Source organism: Theropithecus gelada, chromosome 15, assembly GCF_003255815.1.
Source record: "Theropithecus gelada isolate Dixy chromosome 15, Tgel_1.0, whole genome shotgun sequence".
NCBI lineage: Eukaryota > Metazoa > Chordata > Mammalia > Primates > Cercopithecidae > Theropithecus > Theropithecus gelada.
The window spans coordinates 4,648,902-4,673,721 of NC_037683.1; the positions used below are offsets into that span (position 1 = coordinate 4,648,902).

The 24,820-nt window shown below is 56.0% G+C and overlaps 1 protein-coding gene across 2 annotated transcripts in view; it reads left to right on the forward strand.

Moving 5' to 3' along the window:
• SARDH (sarcosine dehydrogenase) overlaps nucleotides 1-24,820 on the forward strand; it is a 75,663-nt gene that overhangs the window by 17,883 nt on the left and 32,960 nt on the right. For both annotated transcript variants that reach the window (XM_025360457.1, XM_025360456.1), the window contains exons 7-14: nucleotides 1,750-1,854; nucleotides 3,390-3,519; nucleotides 7,578-7,664; nucleotides 7,996-8,086; nucleotides 12,232-12,373; nucleotides 15,441-15,524; nucleotides 17,392-17,505; nucleotides 24,656-24,794. In XM_025360457.1, the coding sequence (XP_025216242.1) occupies nucleotides 1,750-1,854; nucleotides 3,390-3,519; nucleotides 7,578-7,664; nucleotides 7,996-8,086; nucleotides 12,232-12,373; nucleotides 15,441-15,524; nucleotides 17,392-17,505; nucleotides 24,656-24,794 (892 nt within the window). The remainder of the gene's footprint in view (nucleotides 1-1,749; nucleotides 1,855-3,389; nucleotides 3,520-7,577; nucleotides 7,665-7,995; nucleotides 8,087-12,231; nucleotides 12,374-15,440; nucleotides 15,525-17,391; nucleotides 17,506-24,655; nucleotides 24,795-24,820) is intronic.

Consider the following 24,820-nt stretch of genomic DNA (forward strand, 5'->3'; position numbering starts at 1 on the left):
TTTTTTTTTTTTTTTTTTTTTTTTGAGACGGAGTTTTGCTCTGTAGCCCGGGCTGGAGTGCAGTGGCCGGATCTCAGCTCACTGCAAGCTCCGCCTCCCGGGTTCCTGCCATTCTCCTGCCTCAGCCTCCGGAGTAGCTGGGACTACAGGCGCCCGCCACCTCGCCCGGCTAGTTTTTTGTATTTTTAGTAGAGACGGGGTTTCACCGTGTTAGCCAGGATGGTCTCGATCTCCTGACCTCGTGATCCACCCGTCTCGGCCTCCCAAAGTGCTGGGATTACAGGCTTGAGCCACCGCGCCCGGCCATTCCTGATGTTCTTGTTGTGGTTTGTGGTTATTTATTTATGAGACAGAGTTTCACTCTTGTTGCCCAGGCTGGAGTGCAATGGCGCAATCTTGGCTCACTGCAACCCTCGCCTCCCAGGTTCAAGAGATTCTCATGTCTCAGCCTCCTGAGTAGCTGGGATTACAGCCACGTGCCACCAAACCTGGCTAATTTTTTGTATTTTTAGTAGAGATGGGGTTTCACCATGTTGGCCAGGCTAGTTTTGAACTTCTGACCTCAGGTGATCCACCCGCCTTGGCCTTCCAAAGTGCTGGGATTACAGGCATGAGCCACTGCACCTGGGCTGTGGTTTAATTAAATTAAATTAAATTAAATTAATTAATTTATTTATTTATTTATTTTGAGATGGAGTCTCGCTCTGTCTTCCAGACTGGAGTACAGTGGCGTGATCTCAGCTCACTGCAAGGTCTATCTCCTGGGTTCACGTCATTCTCCTGCCTCAGCTTCCCGAATAGCTGGGGCTACAGGTGCCCACCACCATGCCCGGCTAATTTTTTGTATTTTTCGTAGAGACTAGGTTTCACCATGTTAGCCAGGATGGTCTCGATCTCCTGACCTCGTGATCTGCCTGCTTCAGCCTCCCAAAGTGCTGGGATTACAAGTGTGAACCACCGTGTCTGACTCTGTGGTTTTATTTTTATGAGAGAGTGAGCAGCAGTCTGACTGGAGGCTTGGAGGGGAGGACTGGAGAGCCTCTCAGGAAGGTTGGGCAGCAAGCCCTTCTCTTTTAGGGGGACCCTGGTGTCAGCATCTCAAGCCTTCACTGGGCCTCTCAGTGTCTCACAGAAGAGTCTCTAATCTTCTATGGGGGGGGGGGGATGGCAGTCCACTCTCCCCACGTCTGGAGCCTCTCAGGACCCACATCTCCAGGGGAAGATCCTTCCATACATGAGCAAGCACATTACCCCCTGCAGAAGAACCTGGGGTAGCTCTGAAGATTCAAGAGGAGGCAGGAGGGGCACACTGGCTTGTCTTGCTCAGTCTCCCTCTCCTCCAGCCCCAGCTAAGGCTCACCGCTCCTCCATCTACTCTGCATCCTCCAGGGTTGGTTGGAATCTCCCATCCATCCTCTGCTATTGCCTCTGCCTATTCTCTCATCTTTGTGGGTTATACGTTTTGCTTCCCTCCCTCCCTCGCTCTCTTCCTCCATCCATTCCTTCTTCCTTCTTCCCCTTTTGCTGTTATTTTGTGGGATTTGGGGAAGGAGAGGCTTGAATGGCAGTGACCCGTTCACTGTGTGTAACTCGAGACCCCGTGTCCACCCTGTCCTCAGGGTCCTGTAATGAGGAGGACCATCTTGGGCCGGTGACCCTGGGTGGAGGTGCTGGCCCACCATGGGGCATGGGGAACCAAGTCCCCACCCAGTTCTGGCCGATGCCAAAGCCTCTCTCTCTGCCTTCCAGAACATGCCCAACGTCCGTGATCACGATGCCTCTGTCTACCTCCGCCTCCAAGGGGATGCCTTGTCTGTGGGTGGCTATGAGGCCAACCCCATCTTTTGGGAGGAGGTAAGATGCCAGGGCCCTGGGATAATGGGAGGGAGTCAGGGCTGCATCTCAGCATCGAGAGGGCTTCTTTCAGGAAGACCAGCCTCCTGAAGCTCCTCAGAGGAACACCCGAGAAGTGGCAGGTCCCCTGGCCCCACCAAGCTCAAAGCCATCTTGCTCTTACCCTGAGGGTCCTGGCAGGCAGTCAAATCCAGAACTGGGGCAGCTGGAGGGCTTTGCCTCAAAACATCAACAGTGAAGGGCTGCACAGTGTGCAGTGATGACCTCAGAAGGGCATGAGAGCACACAAGTCCCATGTCCTTCAGCAAATGACACTGCCCTCCCAGCCAGCTGCTACAACAACATCTCCCCTGGCCTGGGCTGTTCCCTGGGCAGCTTCTGGGGTTAGGGCAGCCCTGCAGCCCCGTTCTATGTGTGTATGCATTTAGTCCACACATGGAATTACTGAGTGGCTACTTTGGGCTAAAAACTGCTTTAATTTCTGGAGAAAGAGGGAAACGAAGATGAAAGTCCCTGACTTTGGATGCCTGTATTTTGGTGGGGAGACATACAATAAACAAACAAACGGCTGGGCAAGATGACTCACACCTGTAATCCCAGCACTACGGGAGGCTGAGGCGGGTGGATCACCTGAGGTCAGGAGTCTGAGGCCAGCCCGGCCAATATGGTGAAATCCCGTCTCTACTGAAAATACAAAAATTAGCCAGGAGTAGTGGCGGGCACCTGTAATCCCAGCTACTTGGGAGGCCTGGGTTCAAGAGTCACTTGAACCGAGGAGACGAAGGTTGCAGTGAGCCGAGATCACACCACTACGCTGCAGCCTGGGCGACAGAGCGAGACTCTGTTACAAACAAACAAACAAATAAGGAATGAAATTCTGGAAGGTGATCATGCACTGAATAAAATTAGCAGGTTAAGGATCAGCCTAGAGAGACTAGAGCAGAAGGATATCCTCTAGATGGGTAGTCAGGGCAGGGTTTTTTAGGGAGGGGACATCCAAGTAGAACCCCGTACTGAGACCACAAACCAGCGTACCAGATCTGGGCGAAGAACTGCCCCACTGAGGGATGAAGGCCTTGAGCTCAAACAAGCTTTGCTCTTCCCAAAGAGCCGCGGGAAGTCAGGGTGGCGGGCCCAGTGGTAGAGGTAGGCAGGCTGGTACACGCAGGACTTTGGGACCATTATGAGCTGCAGGGGGCCAGAAGAGGCTTGTGAGTAGGGAAGGGGCATGGTGGGATCTAGGGGAGTGGACTGAGGGAGGGTGGGGAATAGGGTGACTGGCCAGAGGCCACAGCAACCATCAAGGGCCGAGTGGGTGGAGGCCTGGGCCGGGGTGGGGAGGGGGAGCAGACAGGCCTTGCTGATGGGTTGGTGGGTAGGGGAGACAAACTGCCGGGACGTGTGGGTGACCACCAGCCCTCTAACGCATCTGATTCAGCAGAGGCTGGCCTGGCAGCCATCACAAGGCAGGTTTTGCATGGGGACGCATGGCCTTCTTGGGGATAAAGGAGACTCCCCCTGCGCTGCCTTGGCAGGTGTCAGACAAGTTTGCCTTCGGCCTCTTTGACCTGGACTGGGAGGTGTTCACCCAGCACATTGAAGGTGCCATCAACCGGGTCCCCGTGCTGGAGAAGACAGGAATCAAGTCCACGGTCTGTGGCCCTGGTGAGTGAGAGCCTTGGAGCTGGGGTGGGCATCCGTGGGTCTTTTCGTCTGACGACTATTGGTAGTGATGCCCCTTGAGGTCAGCCTGTGTCCCACAGGGGATCCAGGGCTGTCCCCGGGCCCTCTGGCTGCATGACTCCAGCAGCCCTGGGTGCTAGGGGTGGCCTTTATTCCTCAATACGGGCGAGAGGCCTGGGCTTCGTGAGGGCCACCATCTGCCCCAAGCACGAGGCCAGGGCCTCTTCCTGCCTCAAGTGTGACTCGTCCTGGCTTCCCCACCTGGGCTTCTTCATCCCTAGACTCCACTTTTCCCTGGAATTCTGTGTTTTCATCTGTAAAATGGGAATAGCGGGCCGCATCCCAGCACCGTGTGAGGCTGAGTGAGGAGTGGAAGGGCTGAGACCTTCCCTGATGCAAGGCTTATACAGCTGTGAGTCCCAGTTCTGCCTCCAGCCCCAGCCCCCACTGCTCCCAGAGAGCACTGCCCTGGCCAGGACCCCATGCTGCTGGCCTCCCCACTGTTCTTGGCGGCTTGCACCCGGAGGCCAGCTCAGCGGGGAAGGCTCTTGTGCCAAGATTCCCCTAATTCTGGCCCTCCTCGCTGGCCCCAGGAGAACTGAGCTGGAGGAGGCGGGAGCAAAAAGGTGGGCTCAACTCCCAGATGCCCCACGTGGGTCATCCACAGCATAGCGCAGCCCTGCCCCACCCTGCTGGCCTGGGGAGCCCGGAAGGCTCTACCCCAGGGGGCGGGTGTGGGGCTGAGGCTGCTGGCCTGGGCCCTGGCAAAGGTGCCCTCTCTGGGAGGCAGGAGGGGCTGGAGCTGGCCTTGGCACCCTGGTATTTATAGCCACAGGACTTTGAGCCAGATGTCCCCAAGCTGAGTGTGGGGCAGCCCGGGAGCTACCAGTGACCCCAGAGCACCAGCGTTCCTTCATGAGGGCATTCATTCTACATTAAGTGGCACCTCGTTTGTGCCCGAGGCAGGCCCACTCAGGCCAGCGCCCTCCTTCTGGCAGGGGAGACCCAATGCAAGTCACTGACCACAGCCTGTGGGTGGGTGCTCTGACAGGAGGCATGGAGTGGCTGGGTGGCCACAGCCTGAGGACACACACGGGCGGCCAGGAGCGGGGGCAGCCCAGCCCAGCCCTGGAGGGCGAGTCGGTGCTGGGCCTGCCGCGGATACGTGATCTGGGCAGGGGAGCAGCAGGTGGGCACAGAGATTCGCCCACATCGGGGTTCCAGCAGAATCACACGGGTGTTCCCCACTGCTTCCTGGTAGGGGGAGCTCTGGCCCCGCTTCAGGGCTGGGAGAGAGGTTCAGAGAAACACAGTGTTGCCCCCAGGGAAACTTAGTGTCAGAAGCCTGGTGAGTCCCTCTGTGCCTTGAGTGAAGGGCACTGGAGTGGGTGCCCTCCGGAGTAGGTGCATCTGGGAGATGGTGACGGAGCACCGGCTTGGCAGGGTGGCCTAGGGACGAGAAGCCACAGGGCGGTGCAGGGCGTGGGTCAGGGCCAGCAGCTGTAGAGAGCATTTGAGTAGAGTGGGGCGGCACGAAGCGGGGGGCCCAGGGACTTCCACGGGCCATGCAGGGAGCGGACGACAACCTTAAAGACAGGGAAGAGTCCCAGCACAGAAGGGCTGTGGCCCCCCGGAGAGTCCAGCCCCATGTGTCCTGGCACGCTCAGCATGGGCTCAGCCGCCGGCAGGGGCTACTTTCATGGATTAGGCTCCATGCGAAGTGCAGCCCCAGGGAGAAGCAGATGGAGCCCCAGGGACTGGGGCAGCGTGCAGGGTGGGAGCACACGACCGTGACTCACTGCCCCCACCCCTGCAACCCCCCCCAGCTTGCGTGGGTCTGGCAGCGAGAAACACAGGCCCGGAAGAATCCCAGGAGCACAGATAACCCCAGGCGTCTCTCTGTCTATCTCTCTCTTTCTCTTCCTCTGTCTCGTTTTAATTAGCCTGGGGAGCCGGTACTCCCCACGAGGCCCTATTCTGGGGAAGATGTGCAGGCGAGGACATCTTGGATCTGGTCTGTCGGCTGGATGGGAGACTGGTGGGGAATCAGCATTTCTCCTTGCCAGGCATGGCCAATGGCCTTTGGCCTCCAGAAAAGAGCAGGGAAGTCCCAGGCCCCCGTGACTTAGGGAGCGCCCCAGAGGGCAGGCAGAGCTCTCATTCCAGGATGGTGGAGCTCACCAAGGTCAGGGTGGGAGCCGCAGGCCTGGCCCCTGGCCATGCTGCCTGGAGGTCCCATGCGTCCTCGGGTTGCTCAACCCGCCTGAGTCATTTGTGAAACATCCAAGAGACCCTTGTTCCCTGCGGCTGCCCCTCTGCTAGCTCTTGTTAGCGCTCCCCGCAGATGCCCTGTGAGGTTGTTCAGAGCTTCTTTCCTGCCCGCTCTGGGCCTGGAAATAGTTCCAGCCCTCCCAAAGTGCTCCCTGGGCCATCCCCAAACCCAGCCCAGGTTACCTCCCCCACCCCCTTTTTTAAAAGGTCTTGCTGTGTTACCCAGGCTGGAGTGCAGTGGTGCGATTGTGGCTCCCTGCAGCCTCGACATCCTGGGCTCAAGCCATCCATCTTCCCTTCTCTACCTCCCAAGTAGCTGGAATTACAGGCTCACTCCACCACATCTGGCTGATTTTTTGATTTTTTGGTAGAGATCCCGTCTCACTATGTTGCTCAGGCTGGTCCTGAACTGGGCTCCAGACATCCACCTGCCTTGGCCTCCCAAAGTACTGGGATTACGGGCGTGAGCCACTGCACCCAGCCTCAGCTCACTCTTTCTGCCTCATCATCATCTTCTCTGAAGTCTTCCTTGTCTCTCACCCAGATGGCTGCTCCGGCCTCTGCCCTCTGCCCTGATAACCCAGGCCCTCCACCTAGGGCTCTGCCTAAGAGATCTGCCTCTCCTGGCCAGGCTCTCAGCCCAGGCTCCCCGTGGCTCTCTGCCCCCTCAGCTCCTAGCGTGGGGGCCCTGATTGCCCTCCAGGGAGCAGGACGGTGCTTGCTTCTGGTCTGCATGCAGAGGATGGCCCACCAGACTTGCTGCCCTGGGGTCCCTCAGGCCAGGGCCGGCTGCTTCCTCATCTAGAATCTAACACGGGGTGGTGCTAGGGCGCCAACAGCAGCAGCCGGCACGTCTGTGACGCGTGGCCCTCAGCTCCTCGTATTTTCTTTACCAGAACGTCTGTTTTTTGCTTATGTAAGTATTCGCTCCCTCCCTCCGTCAGCTCCTCGAGGGCTGGGACATGTGCTGCTCAGCACTGCCTCCCAGGGCCAGGCCCAGGACATGAATGTCTGTAGGCTGGCGAGCACACAGCCCTCTGAAGGAGCTTCTGCTATCCCAGTTTTATAGACGAGGACACTAAGCCTTGCTCAGAGAGACAAAGTGACTCGTCCAATGCCACACAGCTAGGACGGAGTGAAGCAGGGTTTGAATCCAGGACTGTGGCCACAGAGAGCCAGGGTTCCTGTCCCACCGTGTCCTGGCCTCTGTCTGAGGCTCAGCGGTGACCGCCGGAGCAGGACATTGGTCTCCTCCCGCGCAGAACTTCGGATCCTTTGTTGGCTCAACAGACATTTATCAAGCACCTGCACTTGCTGGGCTCTGACCCTGTGCTAGGCCGGGGGATGTGCAGTGAGAAAACTGGTCCCTGCCCTCTCAAGGTCCAGTGGGCAGGAGTGACAAGTCTCTGGCAGGGACACAGCAGGACGCTGGTGCAGTGGGGGAGCCGCGGCGTGGTCTCCAGGGTCAGAGAAGGGCTCCTTGTCGGCAGGACAAAGGTCACAAGACAGAGCCGGACCCCACCAGGCAGAACCCAGCCAGGTCACCGTCTGCTGGTTCTGGCAGCACACATGGAGGGGCTCGGAGAACAAGGGCAGGAGCCAGCGGGGAGGCCCCCATGAGGAAGTGGCACTGAACAGGGCCTAGAAGGGGTAGAGGGTTTGGGGGGAGGGGCACCTGCAGACCCCTGCCTGATCACTCCTCTCTGGGAAGACCCCACCCCAAGAGTGCGTGCACCGCAAGGGACTCTGGGCCTCTCTCTCCCTTTCAGAATCCTTCACGCCCGACCACAAGCCCCTGATGGGGGAGGCACCTGAGCTCCGAGGGTTCTTCCTGGGCTGCGGCTTCAACAGCGCAGGTGAGTCCAGGCAGCAGTCCTCCTGGCCCCCAAGAGGGTGGTCCTGCCATTCCCAGAGCTCTGGGGGAGGTGGGCACAGGAGCCCTGTGGCCGCCGACAGTGGTGGGGACAAGAGAGGCTGGAGAGTCCAGCCGCTCCTGCTTCCCAGAAAGTGCACCTTTGCCAGGCTCCAGTCTGGCAGCAGTCCAGTCGGGAGGCGTGTAGCACCCCAGGTTTGGGGAAAGCAGGGCTTGGAGTGTCTGTGCTGTCCGTGGAGATGGGGGCATGGGATTGGACATAGGTGGGGGACCCTAGGGGGCAGACCGCAGCCCTGCACTTCTCTTTCTGCCAGGAATGATGCTGGGTGGTGGCTGTGGACAGGAGCTGGCCCACTGGATCATCCATGGGCGCCCGGAGAAGGACATGCATGGCTATGACATCAGGTAAGTGTCCACTGGGACCTAAGGGCAGAGCCCGCCACTCAGGAGAGGTGGGGTGGGGTAAACAGCGAGGGCTACTTAGAAAGGAGCCTTCCCTGAAATCCAGGTGGCTTCCTGGAAGAGGCAGCAGTGAGGGAGGAAGGCCACCAGCAGAAGGTGGGCAGTGCTGAGGGGGTGGCCGGGGGGCAGGTCCACGCCCCTTTACAGCTTCCAAGATCTCTTGTCCCAGGGTCCTGCCTGAGCCCCTGGACAGCTCTGGAGTCATCAATGGGATGGCATCATCCCCTCACAGATGGGGAGACCGAGGCCTGGGGGCAGGAGGGAGCAGGGCTGAGCTGGGAAAACTGTGATGACTGTGTGTGCCGCGGCTTGCACCCAGGCAGCCTTGGCTGTCCCGTTCAATCGTACACTGACAAAGCGGCCAGGAATGAGACTCGGTGCAAGCCACTTCCTCGTCTATAACGCAGGGTGGTGGGGAGGGGCTGCAGAGGTTTCGGGAGCAGGGAGGACATTTGTGCTGTTGAGGCGCCCAGCATGGGGTCCGCACACAGGAACACTAAGTCATCCCCAGCTGAGGCATGGACCGGGGTGCTGACAGCCAGAGCCGGTGACGGCAGCCTATCCCGATGGCCTTCTGCCAGTCACGGCCATCTCTTGCAGAGCACAGGACGGTGGTGCAGGCGCTCCCCAGCAAGGAGAGAGGCTCTTCCTGTGTCTCATCCCCATGGCAGTGGCCTCTCTGACCCACACAGCAGGGCCTGTGGCCCGGGCCGCACCCCATGCATTGAGGGGTGGCGAAGCAGGGCCGCGTGGAGGGAGGCCGGCCTCCAGGTCTCTCCAGCCCGCTCTGCTCCCGGCTGCTGCTGGTGGATGGCCTCCCTGGGGAGGCAGTAGGTGGGGTGGGCTCCGCAGGGAGAAGGCCTGGCTCAGCTCAGTGTGCCCCTCACCTCTGCTGACTTAGTCCTTTCTGGCCTGATGAGGACATTACACCCACTGTCAGGGGGAATGTCTGACCCCACGGAGACAGTTACACTGAGGTCCCCCAGTTGCCACCCCTCCATGGCGCCTGACACAGTGAAGCCTCCTCTGGCTGACTCAGAGCCCGTCTGGGCCTGTGCCCCTGCACTTTCCCAAGAGAGGAATGTTCTGGAAATGATAAAGCTGTAAAGGACTTCAAGGAAGGGCCAGTTCAGGTCGCCCCTGCTACAAACAGCAAAATGGAGGTGACTTTCCTAAAGTCACCTGACTTTTGAACCAGAGCCAGGTAGGGACCCAGCTCCCTCCCCAGGCAGGACAGTCCTTGTGCCCTGGCCTCCCTTGGGGACTCCAACTCGGGAACCCGACCAGCTAGGGTTCCACCCAGTGGCTCTGTGTGTCCTCTCTGTGCCTCTGTGTCCTTGGCTGCAAAATGGATCTGCCCAGCCCGCCCAGCTCCTGACCCGGGGCCTAGTCCCGCACTCAGCAGGCAGGATGTTTGCTCATGGGCTGGCAGAGGCCCTGAGGCGGCCCCTGGCAAGTTGGGAACAGGCCTGGGCCTCCCTGGGTCAGCTGTCTTCCTTCCATCACTGGGACTTTGGTGGCAGTGTGCCATGGGCTGCTCTGGGGCTGGGAGCCAAGGGAACAGATGGGGAGCCCCTGAGAGCTGGAGTACAGCAGGGGGAGGAGCACCCACCCTGTTGGTCCCAGACCCCTGCCAAGCAGCCTGGCTGGTGGCACCCAGGACACATAGGCTAATGCCATCCTCAGCTCAGCCATCACTGATGTGGGGCTTCCAAACCCCTTCAGTGTGCCAGGGTGGACGGCTGCCACCAGCAGGACCAGCCGCCAGCCCCCAGGGGCTGTAGCACTCATGTGATGCTCTGCTACCTCGGGCCTGTGCCCGGGGACAGACACAAGACACAGACCCTCGGGAGAGAGACACAGCAAGGAGAGGAAGGAGGTGCCTGAGAGAGTCGTTGAAAGACCTAGAAAAGAAAGTGAACAGAGCACGCCGGCACCAGAACAGAGCTTTCCCCTGCCCAGAGACTCCTGATTGCTCCCCTAAGGCCAGAGCCAGAACATGCCTGGGTCGTCCTTCATCTTACACATGGGAGGCACGCACAGCGAGGGGGTGTCCCGGGAGACCAGGCAGCCAGGGCCCTCCCTGGGTCCAGGGCCTGTCTGGCCTCCAGGCTGTGCATGAGGGTCCCAGGGCTGGCCGGGCACCACGCAGCTTCCAGGCCGTGGCAGCTGCCCTGCACGTGAGTTCCTTTTGAGATCAGATAAGAGGCAGTCACCCCAGCCCCACATCTGTCAGCTGCATGGCCCTTGGTCCGTCCCTCCTCTTCTCTGAGCCTCAGTTTTGCCATCTGGAAAATGGGAACAATGTACCACCCTCCTGGAGTGCACTCGAGGCTCATGCGTGTGGACGCTTGGCCCATTACCCAATAGAGGCAGAGCCAGAATGTAGGCTGGGCTGTGTTTTCAGGGAAATTCCTTGGTGACCAGGTGAGCCAGGGAACAGTAGCTCTTTATTTAAGTGAAGAGGGTGGCCCGGGCCCACCTGGTCCCTCTGCCCACTTACTCACAGGCAGAACTGGCAGCTGGGCCCCTGTATGTCACTCGCTGCTCCTGCCGCCCGACGTGCACCTCACTGCTGCCCCCCAGGAATCCACCCAGACCCTCACCGGCTCCATCACTCCCTCCTTCAGCTCCTGGTCAGCATAGCCCGGCACAGGTGTGGGCTGGCTTTGCCGAGGCCTTGCCGTGTGACCATGAACACCTGTGAGACCCTTCTGAGCCTCAGTTTCCCTCTCACGTGAAAGAGTTAACCCTGGGTCCCGTGCAGAAGGCAGCTCTGCAGACAGAGGGATTTCCTCCCACGGCAACACTCAGCTCTGGGCCTGTGCTGGCGCTGGGGGTCATGAGCAACAGCAGCTGTTAATGATAATATCATTAATAATAATCCTCACGTCTGCACCTCTACTCTCCACCCGTCCAGATCAGAAAATCCTGCTTGCCAGAATTACGTGCAGACTAAGAATCAGCTCTGACAGGTGCCACTGAGGACAGAAACGCCTCTGATGTGGCACCTGAGGCAGGTCTTGAGTGATGAGTGAGGTTCCAGCAGGTGGAGCATGAGGGGGAGGCGGGGCCCTGGGAAAGCCGGGGGCTGAGAGGGAGGTTTGTGTGTGGGAGGCGGCTGCAGGGCCCTGATGTAGCTGGGCCCAGGTCTCACTCCAGCCAGCAGCTCCACAGGAGCGGTGGCTGGTCTGAGGAGACCAGGGAACAAGCCATGGGGCACTGGCTGCTCTGCCCACTCAGGGGCAGCAGAGGCCTAGGCCACAGGTGCGGCCACAGAGCTCCATAGCTCCATGAGAAATAGCGTGGGGCCTGCCGGGCTGGCGCTGGACACTACCAGGGGCTGCAGTGGCTGCACACGGTCCCCAGCCTCGAAGGAACAAACCCAAAACTATGGCAGCCGCATCGTCTCTGGTCCCAGGGGCTGGATTCTGCAGCTGCTCCCCAGACACAGCTGGGATTTGCCCCAGAGACTCTGCACCTCTTGGGTCCCTGGTCCAACCCACAGACAAGGCCCAGCTTTGGAATCACAGACTTGGGGGGCCCTGATGGGACAGGCGGCCACCCTTGCCCCGACTCCCCTGCTGGCGGATGGAAAGGGGGGTCCCTTGCCAAGGAGGGGGACACTGATGTTCTGATGCATTACCAGGCTAAACTTTAAAGACCCTTTATATGGACCCTCCCCAGAGCATTCTGGGGATCTAAGCCCACCCCTCCCAGGGGCTGCTCCCTCCGCAGTCATGGGGTGGGGCGCCACGGCTCCCCAGCACTGGAACCTAGGCAGCAGACAGCAATGTGTGGAGAGCGAGGCCAGAGCCCCATGCCCCCATGGGGGATGAGAGCCTTGGCTGGACCCTCTGTCCGAAGTGCCCACTCACTGAGGGCCACTGGGGTGGGGTGACTCTGGGGGAGAAAGCCAGGCTCACCCAGGTGTGGGGCGAATGGAGAGTTGGGGGCCCGCTCAATGCTGAGCCACAAAGGGGACTCTGGTGGAGGGGTCCAGGGTCCAGGCTTGCCCTGGGTCCTAGGCCAGCCTTTCCCTGACGGGCCGTCACCAAAGCAGTGACCCGTGCCCCTGTCTGCGGCAGGCGCTTCCATCACTCGCTCACGGACCACCCCCGCTGGATCCGAGAGCGAAGCCATGAGTCCTACGCCAAGAACTACTCCGTTGTCTTCCCCCACGATGAGCCGCTGGCCGGGCGCAACATGAGGAGAGACCCGCTGCACGAGGTGACGCTCTACAGCTCCTGCTGGGGGCCGGCAGCTAGGGTCTGGGACGTCCTCAGGGCAGCAGGATGACAGAAAATGCAAGGCATACCCCAACTGCAGGTCAGGCACAGTGACAAAGTGTCTGTCATTCCCCAGGTAGTAACCCAGCACCCCCATGTGTTGGGCGCAGTGCTCAGGGCCGGGGACGTTAGGGAATAAAGTGGAAATGGCTCCCTCCCATCCAGGGGGCTTCCGTTCTAGTGGAGAAGCAGGAACACGCACCCAGGAACCGCCCCCCGCCAACTGCTGGCAGCAACGCCAACAGGGCAGCGGTCCTGGGGGGCGGAGTCTTGTGGGTGTATGCAGTCATATGTGGGGGGAGCAGCCAGAACACGGCATACCCCGGAGAGGGGCTCCTGCTTGTAGAGTCTGCTGCTACCCTGGTGAGCTCCAACTCACCCATTCAGTGAAACCCACTGTCAGGTGCCCCTTTCTCAGGTCTGCCCCTGTGCCCTCCCCTGGTCCCCAAAGACCCAGGAGCTCCTTCCCTGCGTTCCCAGGCCCTGTCTCCATTCCTTCCCCCTCCCCGGCCATCTTGTGCTAGATGCTTTGCTTGCTGGGGTACAGGGGCTATGTCCTGAGCACTGGGGTGATTGGGGGATGATTACCGAACAGATGGATAGGCAGGGAGGCAAGAGGGCAGGCTCAGGAAGCAGGTGGCGGTTTAAACTGGAGAAGGGGCCTCCCTCACCTGAGACTCCAGTGTCTGGCCCCATGAGAGATCCCAGTATTAGCTGCACCTCCTGGGGAGAGCCCAGAGTGGTCAGAGGGCTGGCTCCCAGACTGCCCTGGCCCTTTGGTCTGGCTTGGTGGACCAGCTACGATCTGAGGCCACACACGGCCCTGGGGTCTCCCTAGCATGCCCCCGGGCCTATGATCAGTAATCACCCCCTTGCCCGTCCTGACCGTTCAGAAGCCGCCCTGGGTGAATGCAGGGTTTGCTCCCCTTGCAGTCAGCTCAGACGAATTCCTCAGAACTGAGCAGCTCTACCAAAGAAACTTGGCAAGGGCTGAAGCACGCCCCTGCCCCCCAGGGAAATCTTCGTTCACCCACGCCTTGACTTCCCTTCTTAGTTAGCAGCCTTCTTGCGACACTTGACAGCCGCTTGTTTTCTTTCTTTCTTTTATAAAGACGGGAGCCTGCCCTCTCTTAATGGGCTCTTGAGATGAACACTTTCCATCCTTGGAAAGGTGGCCCATGGGATGTCCCCATTGTTCACTGAGGGGTGGGTGGATCTTGTGCCCTCAATTGCTGCCCCCTCGGAATCCCAGGTGGGCGGGGAGGACATGTCCATGTCACTGATGAATGCTGTGGCCTTGGGCGTGCCTCCTCCTTCTCAGGACCTCGGGGATGGAGGGGAGGGCAGGTGCCATTGGGACAGGCCCTCAGCTGCCCATCTGGAACCAGATGCGGCCCCTGAGGCCCTCTCAGCCCTGGGCTTGGGTCCTCATTCCAGTCAGAGGGGGTGGCCCCTGGGTAGGGGCCCTTCCAAACCCGAGAGTGGGTATTCTTTTTTTTCCCAAACCAAATTTATTTTTAAAGAAATCTCCCACTCTGTTTCTCTAGTGTGTTCATTGCATTCGTTGTTGTGATTAAGTAGGCAGATCTTGAAATGAGCCATTTTAACTGCTCTGAAGTGTATAATTCGGTGGTATTAAGTGCATTTGCAGTGCTGTGCAACTATTCCCACTATCCAGTTCCAGAGCATGCTCATCACCCCACAGGGAAGCACCATCCCCCGTAAACAGCCCTTCCTCATCTCCCTCCCGCCAGCCCTGGCAACCACTAAGCTGCTTTCGGTCTCTATGGATTTGCCTGTTCAGGTCACTTCGTATGCAGGGAATCATCCAATACATGACCTTTTGTGTCCGGCTTCATTCCTTGAGCATGTTTTCAAGGTTCATCCATGTCATAAAACGTGTCCAAATGTCGTTGCTTTTTATGGCTGAATAATATTCCACGGTGTAGGCAGACCTGCTTTCTCGATTCGCTCATCCGCTGAGGGCCACGTGGGTTCTCTCCCCTGTTTGGTGGTTGTGCATAGAGCTCCGTGAACATGCGTGAACAGAATTTGTTTGCAACCCTCCTCTCGGTTCTCTTGTGCGTACTTGGGAGTGGAATTGCTGGGTCGTATGGTGCATCTTTCCACGAGGGCAGCTACAGCAAAAGGCCACGGTGGGGGAGGCTTCAACAGACCTTTTTTTCTCACATTTCTGGAGACTCGGAGGTCCAAGATCAAGGTGTCGGCCAATGGCTTCCTGGAGAGGGCTCTCCTGGCTCGTAGTCGGCCACCTTCTCACTGTCCTCATGCAGCGGGGAGAGGGCCCTGGCGTCACTTCCTCCTCCTATAAGGGCTCCAGCTGTATGGGCTTAGGACCCACCCTGATGATTTCACTTAACCTAAAGATCCCATCTCCAAATACAGTCACTTCGGGGTTAGGGCTTTGACATACGAATTTATGTGGGGATGGGATTCCGTCCTTAGCAGATGGTAATTCTGCTAAGAGGAGGGTTCTCAGGGCAAGGGCAGATCAGGGCAGATGGTAATTCTACAGATGAGGGTTATCAGGGCCAGGGCAGATGGGGCAGGTGCTATTCTATAGATGGGGGTTCTCAGGACGAGGGCAGATAGGGGAAGGTGATATTGCTACAGATGGAGGTTCTCAGGGTGAGGGCAGGTGGGGCAGGTGGTAAGTCTATAGATGAGATTCCTGGGGCAAGGGCCGATCAGGGCAGATAATTCTATAGCTGGGGTTTTGGGGGCAAGGGCAGATCGGGGCAGGTGGTAATTCTGTAGATAGGGTTCTCAGGGCAAGGGCAGACGAGGCAAGTGGTAATTCTGTGCATAGGGGTTCTCAGGGTGAGGCAGTGAGGGTAGCTGCAAACACTGGGCTGGGGACCTGGTTCTAAGAGTCAGGGCCTCCTTGCTCTCCGCACCTTGGGTTTAAAGTCGAAGATGTGGCACTCTGCCCTGTGCAGGGGTATCGGGCCCTTTGTGACAGGTGCCTGTTCCCCATTCCTGCTCAGGAACTCCTCGGACAAGGCTGCGTGTTCCAGGAGCGGCATGGCTGGGAGCGACCGGGATGGTTTCATCCCCAAGGCCCAGCTCCGGTGAGTAGCGCCTGCTGGGCTGTGCTGCCAGGAGGCCCTGCCGTGTCAACCCCCTTGCCCCTCCGCGTACGCCGTCCTTGCCCCTCCATGTAGCCCGCCTCCCCAGGTGGCTCCACTGTCATGATCAGTTATTCTGCACACGGGAAGCCGAGCCCCACCCACCTGCCCCCAAGGCTCGGTGCATTCTTTGTGCCATTCACGCAGACCCCACTCCTCGTCTGCCACCGCCAGGCCTTCCGTGGCCTAAGTCGTAAGGGCTGTAGGCAGAGCAGAAGGGGTGTCCCGCGGTGGGGAGACAGCAATAAGACTCCCTCAGGTTGCAGGAGGAATGGAGCGTCTTCTCCTAATTCTGTGCATCTATTTTTGGCCGCTCCGACGGTTGGTTTATGTCCGTACGAGGGCGGGCAGTGGGAGGGTTCATGCACCCAGGGTGCTCCGTTTCCCAGTGGAGGTTTCACAGTGGCCTGGACTCTGGGCGTCCTCTGGGGCCTTCCACGGACCTGGGTCCTGAGAGAGAGGAACAAAGGCAGTCCTGCTGTGACACCTGGGACCCAGGCACTCGGGAGCAGGGGGTGCGAGGCCTTAAGGCCAGTAAATCAAAATCCACTTCCCGGGGTTGCGTCTCACCAGTCCCTTCTGGACCCACCTTCCATCCCCATGGCAACCCACAGCCCAGGACAGGTTCCAGAGCTCCGGGGCATCTGGAGGGGAGACGGGAGCCAGAGCTGGCTAATGGGGCCTCGGCTCTGGGGTCAGAGTCTCGCCAGTCATCGTCTCTTCTCCTGCTGGCCCCTGGGGACATGCAGTCCTCATGAACCCTGCGGGGAGGAGGGGTCTGGGCAGACCCTTTCTTAAAGCGCAGCCCACTGTGTTCCAGTCAGATCTGGCCCTGGAAGCCCCTCTCCCCTCTCCTTGGGCAAGAAGAGGAGAGGAGAGTCAGGAACACACCCCAGGTCCCAAGATAGGCAGATTTTGCACCCCCACCCGGGAGCCAGCCTGGGTGTCCAGGACACCTTGGCAGGGCTGCAGTGGGTGGGATGTCCCTGCTGGGGAGGGAGAGGACTCCACGCGGAGATGCCAGCAAACCCTTACTCCTTTACAACCTCACACTGGCTCCCACCTGTGTATGAAGAGCAGGTGAGGCTTGGGCGGGCCGGCAGGGCTGGCGGCCCTGGGAGGCAAGAATTGCCCGCACCTGCATTCACAGCTGTGCCGTGCCAGCAGTTAGGAGGGCACGTGGGGGGCTTTCTGCAGGAGCAGAGGCCAGGGAGGGGCATGGGGCTGTGGGGTGTCTGAGAGAGAGGCAGATTTCAGGGAGGCCAAGGCCATGGCAGAGAAGCTGGACTCTGGAGCCCACGCACCTGCCTGGCTTCATGCCACTGCCCCGTCTGGGACTTGTCTGTGCCCTTGGGCGAGATGTAACTTCTCTGCGCCTCAGTTTCCTCATCTGTAGAAAGGGGCACCCCTGGTAGGAGCATAAGGCACTTCCCGCAGGGCCTCGCTCAGAGCAGGAGCTGGGCCTGGGATTGTGGTGGCCCCAGGGAGCAGCCCTGGCTGAGGTCCTGAGTAACCGCTTCTCCCTGTCATTCCCCACCTTGGGTGCATCCAGCTTCTCCTCCAGCCTCCTGGGCCCTGGCTGGGCTCTCGGACGCACCAGGGAACACTGCTACCTCCTTTGTGCTGCTGTTTTGCCTGGACCTCATGGGAGCCCCCTGCCCGTGTCCACAACACACTGGCACTTACTGCAGGGCTCTCCGAGGGCAGGGCCAGGCCTGTCTCCATCACAGCCCCAGCAGGACCCCGCTCTGGGGAGGGAAGACAGGAAGGACCAGAGAGGGAGGCTGAGGACCAAGTCTTTTCTTCCCAGGTCCTCGAGTACGACTACTACGGGGCTTACGGGAGCCGCGCCCACGAGGACTACGCCTACCGCAGGCTGCTGGCGGACGAGTACACCTTCGACTTCCCGCCCCACCACGACACGGTGCGTAGCTGGGGGTCCGCTGGGGGTCCACCGCGGGGGTCCGTCTCTCTCCCTGTCCCTCAGATGAGCCTCCCATCGCGCAGGCCCTAGTCTGGCCCTGCGGGGGCTCCCCTCCCCCAGGAGTCTCTTCAGGCTCGGCATTCATGCTTTTTTCGGCTGACTCCATTTTGAGGAGGAATCATGCGTTTTCCTCTCCCCGCTCCTCCCTCTGTACCGAGATTTTGCCAGCAGCCAGGCCTGAGCGGAAGTGGTGCTGCTGGGGATGGGGTGAGGTGGGGGCTGAGACTACAGGCTGGGGCCCGGCGGGGCTGCACCGCTCTGAGCCTCCCCTTCCCGCTCTCCGGAGCTGCTCTGAGGCTGGCATGAGATGTGGTGGGGGAAGGGGTTTCTCCTTACTGGAAGCCAGCACAGAGCAGAGCCAGGACAAGGTGACCGGAGGCTCCTGGGCATCAGGCCCCGTATGGGCCCCTCCAAGAGACAAGCAGAGGGAACCAGAGCCGGGAGGGCCGTGGCCTGGAGTCTGCTTGCTGTTCCTCTTGCTCCAAAGTGGGCAGGCGAGGCTGGTCACACGGGGCAGCTGGCAGCCTGTCGCCCCTGCGTGGGGACCTGGCTCCCACGTGCAGGGGGTGGAGGTGAGGAGTCTGGGGGTCTTCTCCCCTGCAGCAGCCTGCACCACACAGGGGCGTTCTCCCTGGCAGCTGTCACGGAAGGAGCGAGGCCAGCGTCTGCCCTGGCTCGCCCAGCCGTGTGGTCAAGTGCTCACAGGTGGAGCACAGCTCTTGTCCCCGTGCCACCCCAGGGAGACGCGTGACATCTCACCGCAAATCTGACATAGGAGCAGAGCCCAGGTCTGAGCCCAGAGTCTCAGAGCCCAGGGACAGCTTAGAAGGCATCCATGAGGGGGTTCCTTCCTGGGGTCTCTGGGACAGTCACAAGCCTGGCTTCGGTAGGGTCTGACCCTGGGGTCGCCCGTTGCCTTGAAGGGCCCAGCTTGGGTTCATGCTTTGCTGTCAGTGCCTTGACATTCTTCATGGTCTTTGAACAAGGGCCCCACTGGGTCCCGCACTGGGTTCTGTAGCCAGTCCCGAAGGGAAGAAACCGTTCATTTCCACCATCTGCCCCAAAGCTTGCTCTAGTGGCAGAACATCTGTTCAAGGCGTCGGAAGAGGGGGCTCCTACAGGAAGGGAGGAGGCGTGTGTGTCATGAAACGCCTGAGCAGCAGGGCCGGCTCAGTGCCCGAGTCCCTCGTCGCTGCCTCCCGGCGAGTGCTCGGGGCTCCGTCTGGCACCTCCGCACCCACAGCTTCTAAAGCCTGTGGGACTCTGGCCCTCGAGGATGTGGGAGCTCGGGGGAGATGCCAACTTGGCTTTGTGGCTTCATCCAGCCTCCGCAAACATGCCTGAAGCCGTCCTAAAGCACGAAACGCGTGCTTGTTCTTGGCGCTGGCAGCTTCCCCGGCCCGCTAGAGGAGCCCAGTGTGGGAGACTGCTGAGGGTTTTGGTCTGCAGCCCCAGTGGCATCAGCAAAGGCACAGCAGAAACCAACAAAGGGGAACCCTGTCCTGAAGGACAGTGATGCCTGCCGGGGCTGGAGAAGCCATGGAGAGCTCAGGAGGCAGACGGTCCCTGTGGTGTGCTGGTAACAGCTTAACAACCAGCTCTCTGGGGCAGTGGGGAGGAAGCTGGCTCTGCAGCATTGGCCAATTTCCCTGATGTAAATACTTTCTCCATGGCTGATTTCAATCCAGTCCGCCAATGAGGCGTCACTGAATGCAGAGCTGGGCAGGGTTCTGGGTGACCAGCTCTCAGGGTCAGTGTACCCCTGCACAGCCTGGTTGGACCGTAGCTCTGCCACTGCCCGGCTGTGCCACCATCCCTGGCCTCCCTGAGTGCATGAGGGGTAATGTGAGTTCCCTTGTGGAAACTCATAGGGAGTTTGGGAGGAGATGAAACAGCTTCCCGACACACGGCAACTGTTCAGGAAGCTGTGGTTGTTGCTGTCATGATTATTTTTTTCCCATAATAACAATGAGGTGGGCACATCTGCTCAGCAGTGGCAGGCATGTTGAGCCCTGAAGGGGAAGACCAAGTAGAAAATACAGTGAAGAATAGAAGACTCTGAAAATCTCACCCAGGCATTTGTAAATCTGGGGAAGGAAATAGGGAGTGATGGTGTGTGTGTGTGTGTGTGTGTGTGTTTGTGTGTATTTTTTAAAAAACAGCTTTATCGAGATCTAATTCACATACTATATAATTTATTCATTTAAAGGGTACAACTCAATGTTTTTTAGTGAGTTCACAGGGTTGTGCAACCATCACCACGATCTAGTTTTAGAACTTTTTAATCTCCCAGCAAAAAAAGATACCCCATACCCCACCCTATCCCTAACCCAGGGCAACCCTACCCTACTTTCTGTCTCTGTAGATATATCTAGTTTGTATATTTCACACAAATAGAATCATAAAATATGTGTCCTTTTGTGATCAACTGCTTCCGCTTAGTGTGATAGTCTCAAGGTACATCCATGTTGTAGTGTGTGTCAGCATTTCATTCCTCTTTTTTTTTTGAGATGGAGTCTTGCTCTGTTGCCCAGGCTGGAGTGCCGTGGTGCGCTCTCGGCTCACTGCAACCTCCACCTCCCAGGTTCAAGCAATTCTCCTGCCTCAGCCTCCCAAGTAGCTGCGATTACAGTCACCTGCCACCACGCCCAACTAATTTTTGTATTTTTAGGAGAGATGGGGTTTTGCCGTTTTGGCGAGGCTGGTCTCGAACTCCTGAGCTCAGGTGATCCACCTGCCTTGGCCTCCCAAAGTGCTGGGATTACAGGCATGAGCCACCAGGCCCGGCCACTTCATTCCTTTTTATTCCAATAATATTCCATTGTATGGACCCATCATATTTTACTTATCCATTGATCCATTGGTGGACATCGGAGTTGTTTTCACTTTTGAATTCCTATGAGCAGTGCTGCTGTGAACATCCATGTACCAGGTGTTGTATGCATGTATGTTATCATTTCTCATGGGTGTGTAACTAGGCCTGGGTCAAGTGGTATCCCTGTTTAACATTTTGAGGGAATGCCAACTGTTCTCCAAAGTAGCTGTACCACATTACATTCCCCACCACAGTGCAAGAGGGTTCCAGTGTCTCCACATCGTCGCCAACACTCATTATGTGACTTTTTGATTCTAGCCATCCTGGTAGGTGTGAAATGGCATTTCATTATGGTTTTGATTTGCATTTCTGGAACAACTAATGATGTTGAGCACATTTTCTTTTTTCTTTTTTCTTTTTTTTTTTGAGACGGAGTCTCGCTCTGTCACCCAGGCTGGAGTGCAGTGGCCGGATCTCAGCTCACTGCAAGCTCCGCCTCCCGGGTTCACGCCATTCTCCTACCTCAGCCTCCCGAGTAGCTGGGACTACAGGCGCCTGCCACCTCGCCCGGCTAAGTTTTTGTATTTTTAGTAGAGACGGGGTTTCACTGTGTTAGCCAGGATGGTCTCGATCTCCTGACCTCGTGATCCGCCCGTCTCGGCCTCCCAAAGTGCTGGGATTACAGGCTTGAGCCACCGCGCCCGGCCTGTTGAGCACATTTTCATGGGCCTGTTGTCCACTTGCATATATTGTATGGAGAAATGTCTGTTCAGATCCTTTGTCCCTTTTAAAATTGGGTTATTTGTCTTGCTCCTCCTCTTCCTCCTCCCCCCCCGTCCTTCTTTCTCCTTCTCCTTCTCCTTCTTCTCCTTCTTCTTCTTCTTCTTTCTTCTTCTCCTCCTCCTCCTCCTCCTCCTCCTCCTCCTCCTCCTCCTCCTCTTATTTGAGACGGAGTTTCACTCTTGTTGCCCAGGCTGGAGTGCAATGACGTGATCTCGGCTCACTGCAACCTCCGCCTCCCAGGTTCAAGCAATGCTGCTGCCTCAGCCTCCCGAGTAGCTGGGATCACAGGCGTATACCACCATGCCCAGCTAATTTTGTATTTTTAATAGAGATGGGGTTTCTCCATGTTGGCCAGGCTGGTCTTGAACTCCTGACCTCAGGTGATCTGCCTGCCTCGGCCTCCCAAAGTGCTGGGATTACAGGCATGAGCCACCGCACCCGACTGTCTTTTTATTGTTGGGTTGCAAATGTTTTTATGTAGTTTAGATACAAGTCCCTTATCAGATCTGTAATGTGCACACACTCTCCGCATCCTGTGGTTGTCCTGTCTCTTCCTTGCTGGCATTGTTTCCAGCTTTTATTTATTTTTTTATTTTTTTATTTTTTTTTGAGACGGAGTCTCGCTCTGTCGCCCAGGCTGGAGTGCAGTGGCCGGATCTCAGCTCACTGCAAGCTCCGCCTCCCGGGTTTACGCCATTCTCCTTTCTCAGCCTCCCGAGTAGCTGGGACTACAGGCGCCTGCCACCTTGCCCGGCTAGTTTTTTGTATTTTTTAGTAGAGGCGGGGTTTCACCGTGTTAGCCAGGATGGTCTCGATCTCCTGACCTCGTGATCCGCCCGTCTCGGCCTCCCAAAGTGCTGGGATTACAGGCGTGAGCCACCGCGCCCGGCCGTTTCCAGCTTTTAAAGTGTTGGTGCTGTCCAGTTCATCTCTATATTTTTCTTTTGTCGCTTGTGGTTCTGGTATCATGTCTAAGAACCTAACCGAAGGTAAAAAACATTTATGTTTTCTTCTAAGACTTTTACAGTCTTTGCTTTTACACTTAGGTCTAGGGTCCATGAAAATTAATTTTTGTGCATGGTGTGAGGTCGGGTCCAGCCACATTCTTTTGCATGTGGCTACCCAGTTGGCCCAGCACTAGCTGTTGAAAAGATTGCTCTCCCTTTGGAATTGTCTTGGCACCCCTAGTTGGCACCCCTAGTTGAAAATCAATTGACTGTAAAGATGAGGGCTTCTTGCTGGACTCTCAGTCCTATTCCACTGATCTGTAGGTCTATTCTTATTTAGTACCTGACTGTCTTGATTACGTAGCTTTGTCTTTTAATAGCAAGTTTGGAATCAAGAAGTGTGAATTCTGCAACTTTATTTTTCCTTTTCAATATTGTTTTGAGTATTCTTGGCCCCTTTGAATCTCCATGTGAATTTTAGGATTGGCTAGTCAATTTCTGCAAAGAAACCAGCTGAGAATTTTGATAGGAACTGTGTTAGGTCTGTAGATCCATTTGGGGTTCATTGTCATTTCAACAATAGTAAGTCTTTTGTTTCATGAACATGGGATGTCTTTCTACTTATTTAGGTCTTCTTTCATTTATTTAAAAAAATTTAGGTTTTAGGATATAAGTTTTGGACTTTTAAATTAAATTTATTCCTAAGCATTTTATTATCTTGATGATACTATAAATGGAATTTTTTAAAACTTCCTTTTGAGATTGTTCATTGCTAATATAGAAATACAATAGTTTTTTGTATGTTTTTATATATTGACCTTCTATCTTGCAACCTTGTTAAACTATTTTAGTTCTAGTAGTTTTTTTTATTTTTTATTTTTTTATTTTTTTAGTGGATTCCTTAGGATTTCCTACATACAAGATACTGTAATTGGCAGATAGGGATGTTTTTATTTCTTCTTTTCTGATCTGGATGCCTCTTATTTTTCTTTTCCTGCCTAATTGCCCTGGCTAGAGCTTCCAGTACAATGTTGAATAGAGTGGTAAGAATGGACCCCCATCTTGTTCCTGATCTTTCATCATGAAGTATCATGTTTGCTATGTGATTTTTGTAGGTGTCTTTCATCAGGTGAGGGAAGCTCCCTTATATTCCTAGTTTGTTGTGTGTTTTTATCATGAACAGGTAAATTTTGTCAAATACTTTTCTGTGTCTATTGGAGGATCAGATGGGTTTGTCCTTTGTTCTCTTAATATGTTGCATTACATCAATTGATTTTTGAATGTTAAACCAACCTCGCGTTCCTGGGACCAATCCCATTGATCGTGGTGTGTAATCTCTTCCTACGTTGTTGGATTTGATTTGCTAGTATTTTATTGAGGATTTTTTTTGCATGTGTCTATATTTGTAAGAAATATTGGTCTGTAGCTTTCTTATAATATCTTTTTCTGCTTTTGGCATCAGGGTAATGCTGGCCTCCTAGAGTGAATTGGCAAGTATTTCCTATTCATATTTTTTGGAAGAGTTTGGGAAAAATGGGTATTAGTTCTTCTTTGACTGTTTGGTAAAATTCATCAGGGAAGCCATCTGGACCTGGGATTATGGACAATTTTTCAATGACAAATTCCATCTCTTTTTTGTTTTAGTTCTATTAAGATTTGTCATGTCTTCATTCTGTTTCAGTAATTTGTGTGTTTCTAGGAATTTGTCCATTTCGTGTCTAGTCTGTTGGCATTCGGTTGTTCATGGAGTTCCCTCAGAATCCCTTTTATTTCTCTAGGGTAGGCATGATATCCTCTCTTTCATTCCTGATTTTAGCACTTTGAGTCCTCTCATTTTCTCTGTCACTCTAGCTAGAAGTTTGTCAATTTTGTTGACCTTTTCAAACATCAACTTTTTGTTTTGCTGTTTTTTTCTATTTTTCTATTCTTATTTGTTTCTGTTCTAACATTTCATTCCTTCTGCTTGCTTTGGGTTTAATTATATACTCTTTTTCTGGTGCCTCAAAGTGGAAGATCAGGCTATTGATTTGAGGTCTTCTTTTGTAATACAAGCACATACAAGCAGAAATTTCTCCGTGAGCATTGCTTTAGCTGCATCTCATAAGTGGTTTTGTGTTGTGCTTTCATTTTCATTTAATTCAGTAACTTCTAATTCCCTTTGTGAATCTTTGATCCATTGGTTCTTTAGCAGTGTGTTGTATAATTTCCACTTATTTGTGAATTTTCCAATTTTTCTTCAGCTACTGATTTCTAATTTAATTACATCTTGGTCAGAGGACATCCTTTATATGATTTCAACCTTTTTGAATGTATTGAGCCTTGTTTTGTGGCTTAGCATATAATCTATCCTGGGGAGCATGTCCTGTGCTTGAGAAGCATGTGTCACAGTGTGCACCTGAGCTGAGAAGGGCTTGGTTGGGCTGGAAGAGAGGGAGGGGAGGCTCAGTACAGGTGTGTTGGAAAAAGCCCCCGTTCTCCACGTTCTTGAGGAAGAAGCACACCCCAAAGGCCCCCGCGGCATTCCCACCTCCCTGGAACTTTTCAGATCAAGAAGGAGTGTCTGGCCTGCAGAGGGGCCGCCGCTGTGTTTGACATGTCCTACTTTGGGAAGTTCTACCTGGTGGGGCTGGATGCAAGGAAGGCTGCCGACTGGCTGTTCTCCGCAGATGTCAGCCGACCCCCAGGTATGGAGTCTGGGGTTAGGGGGCAT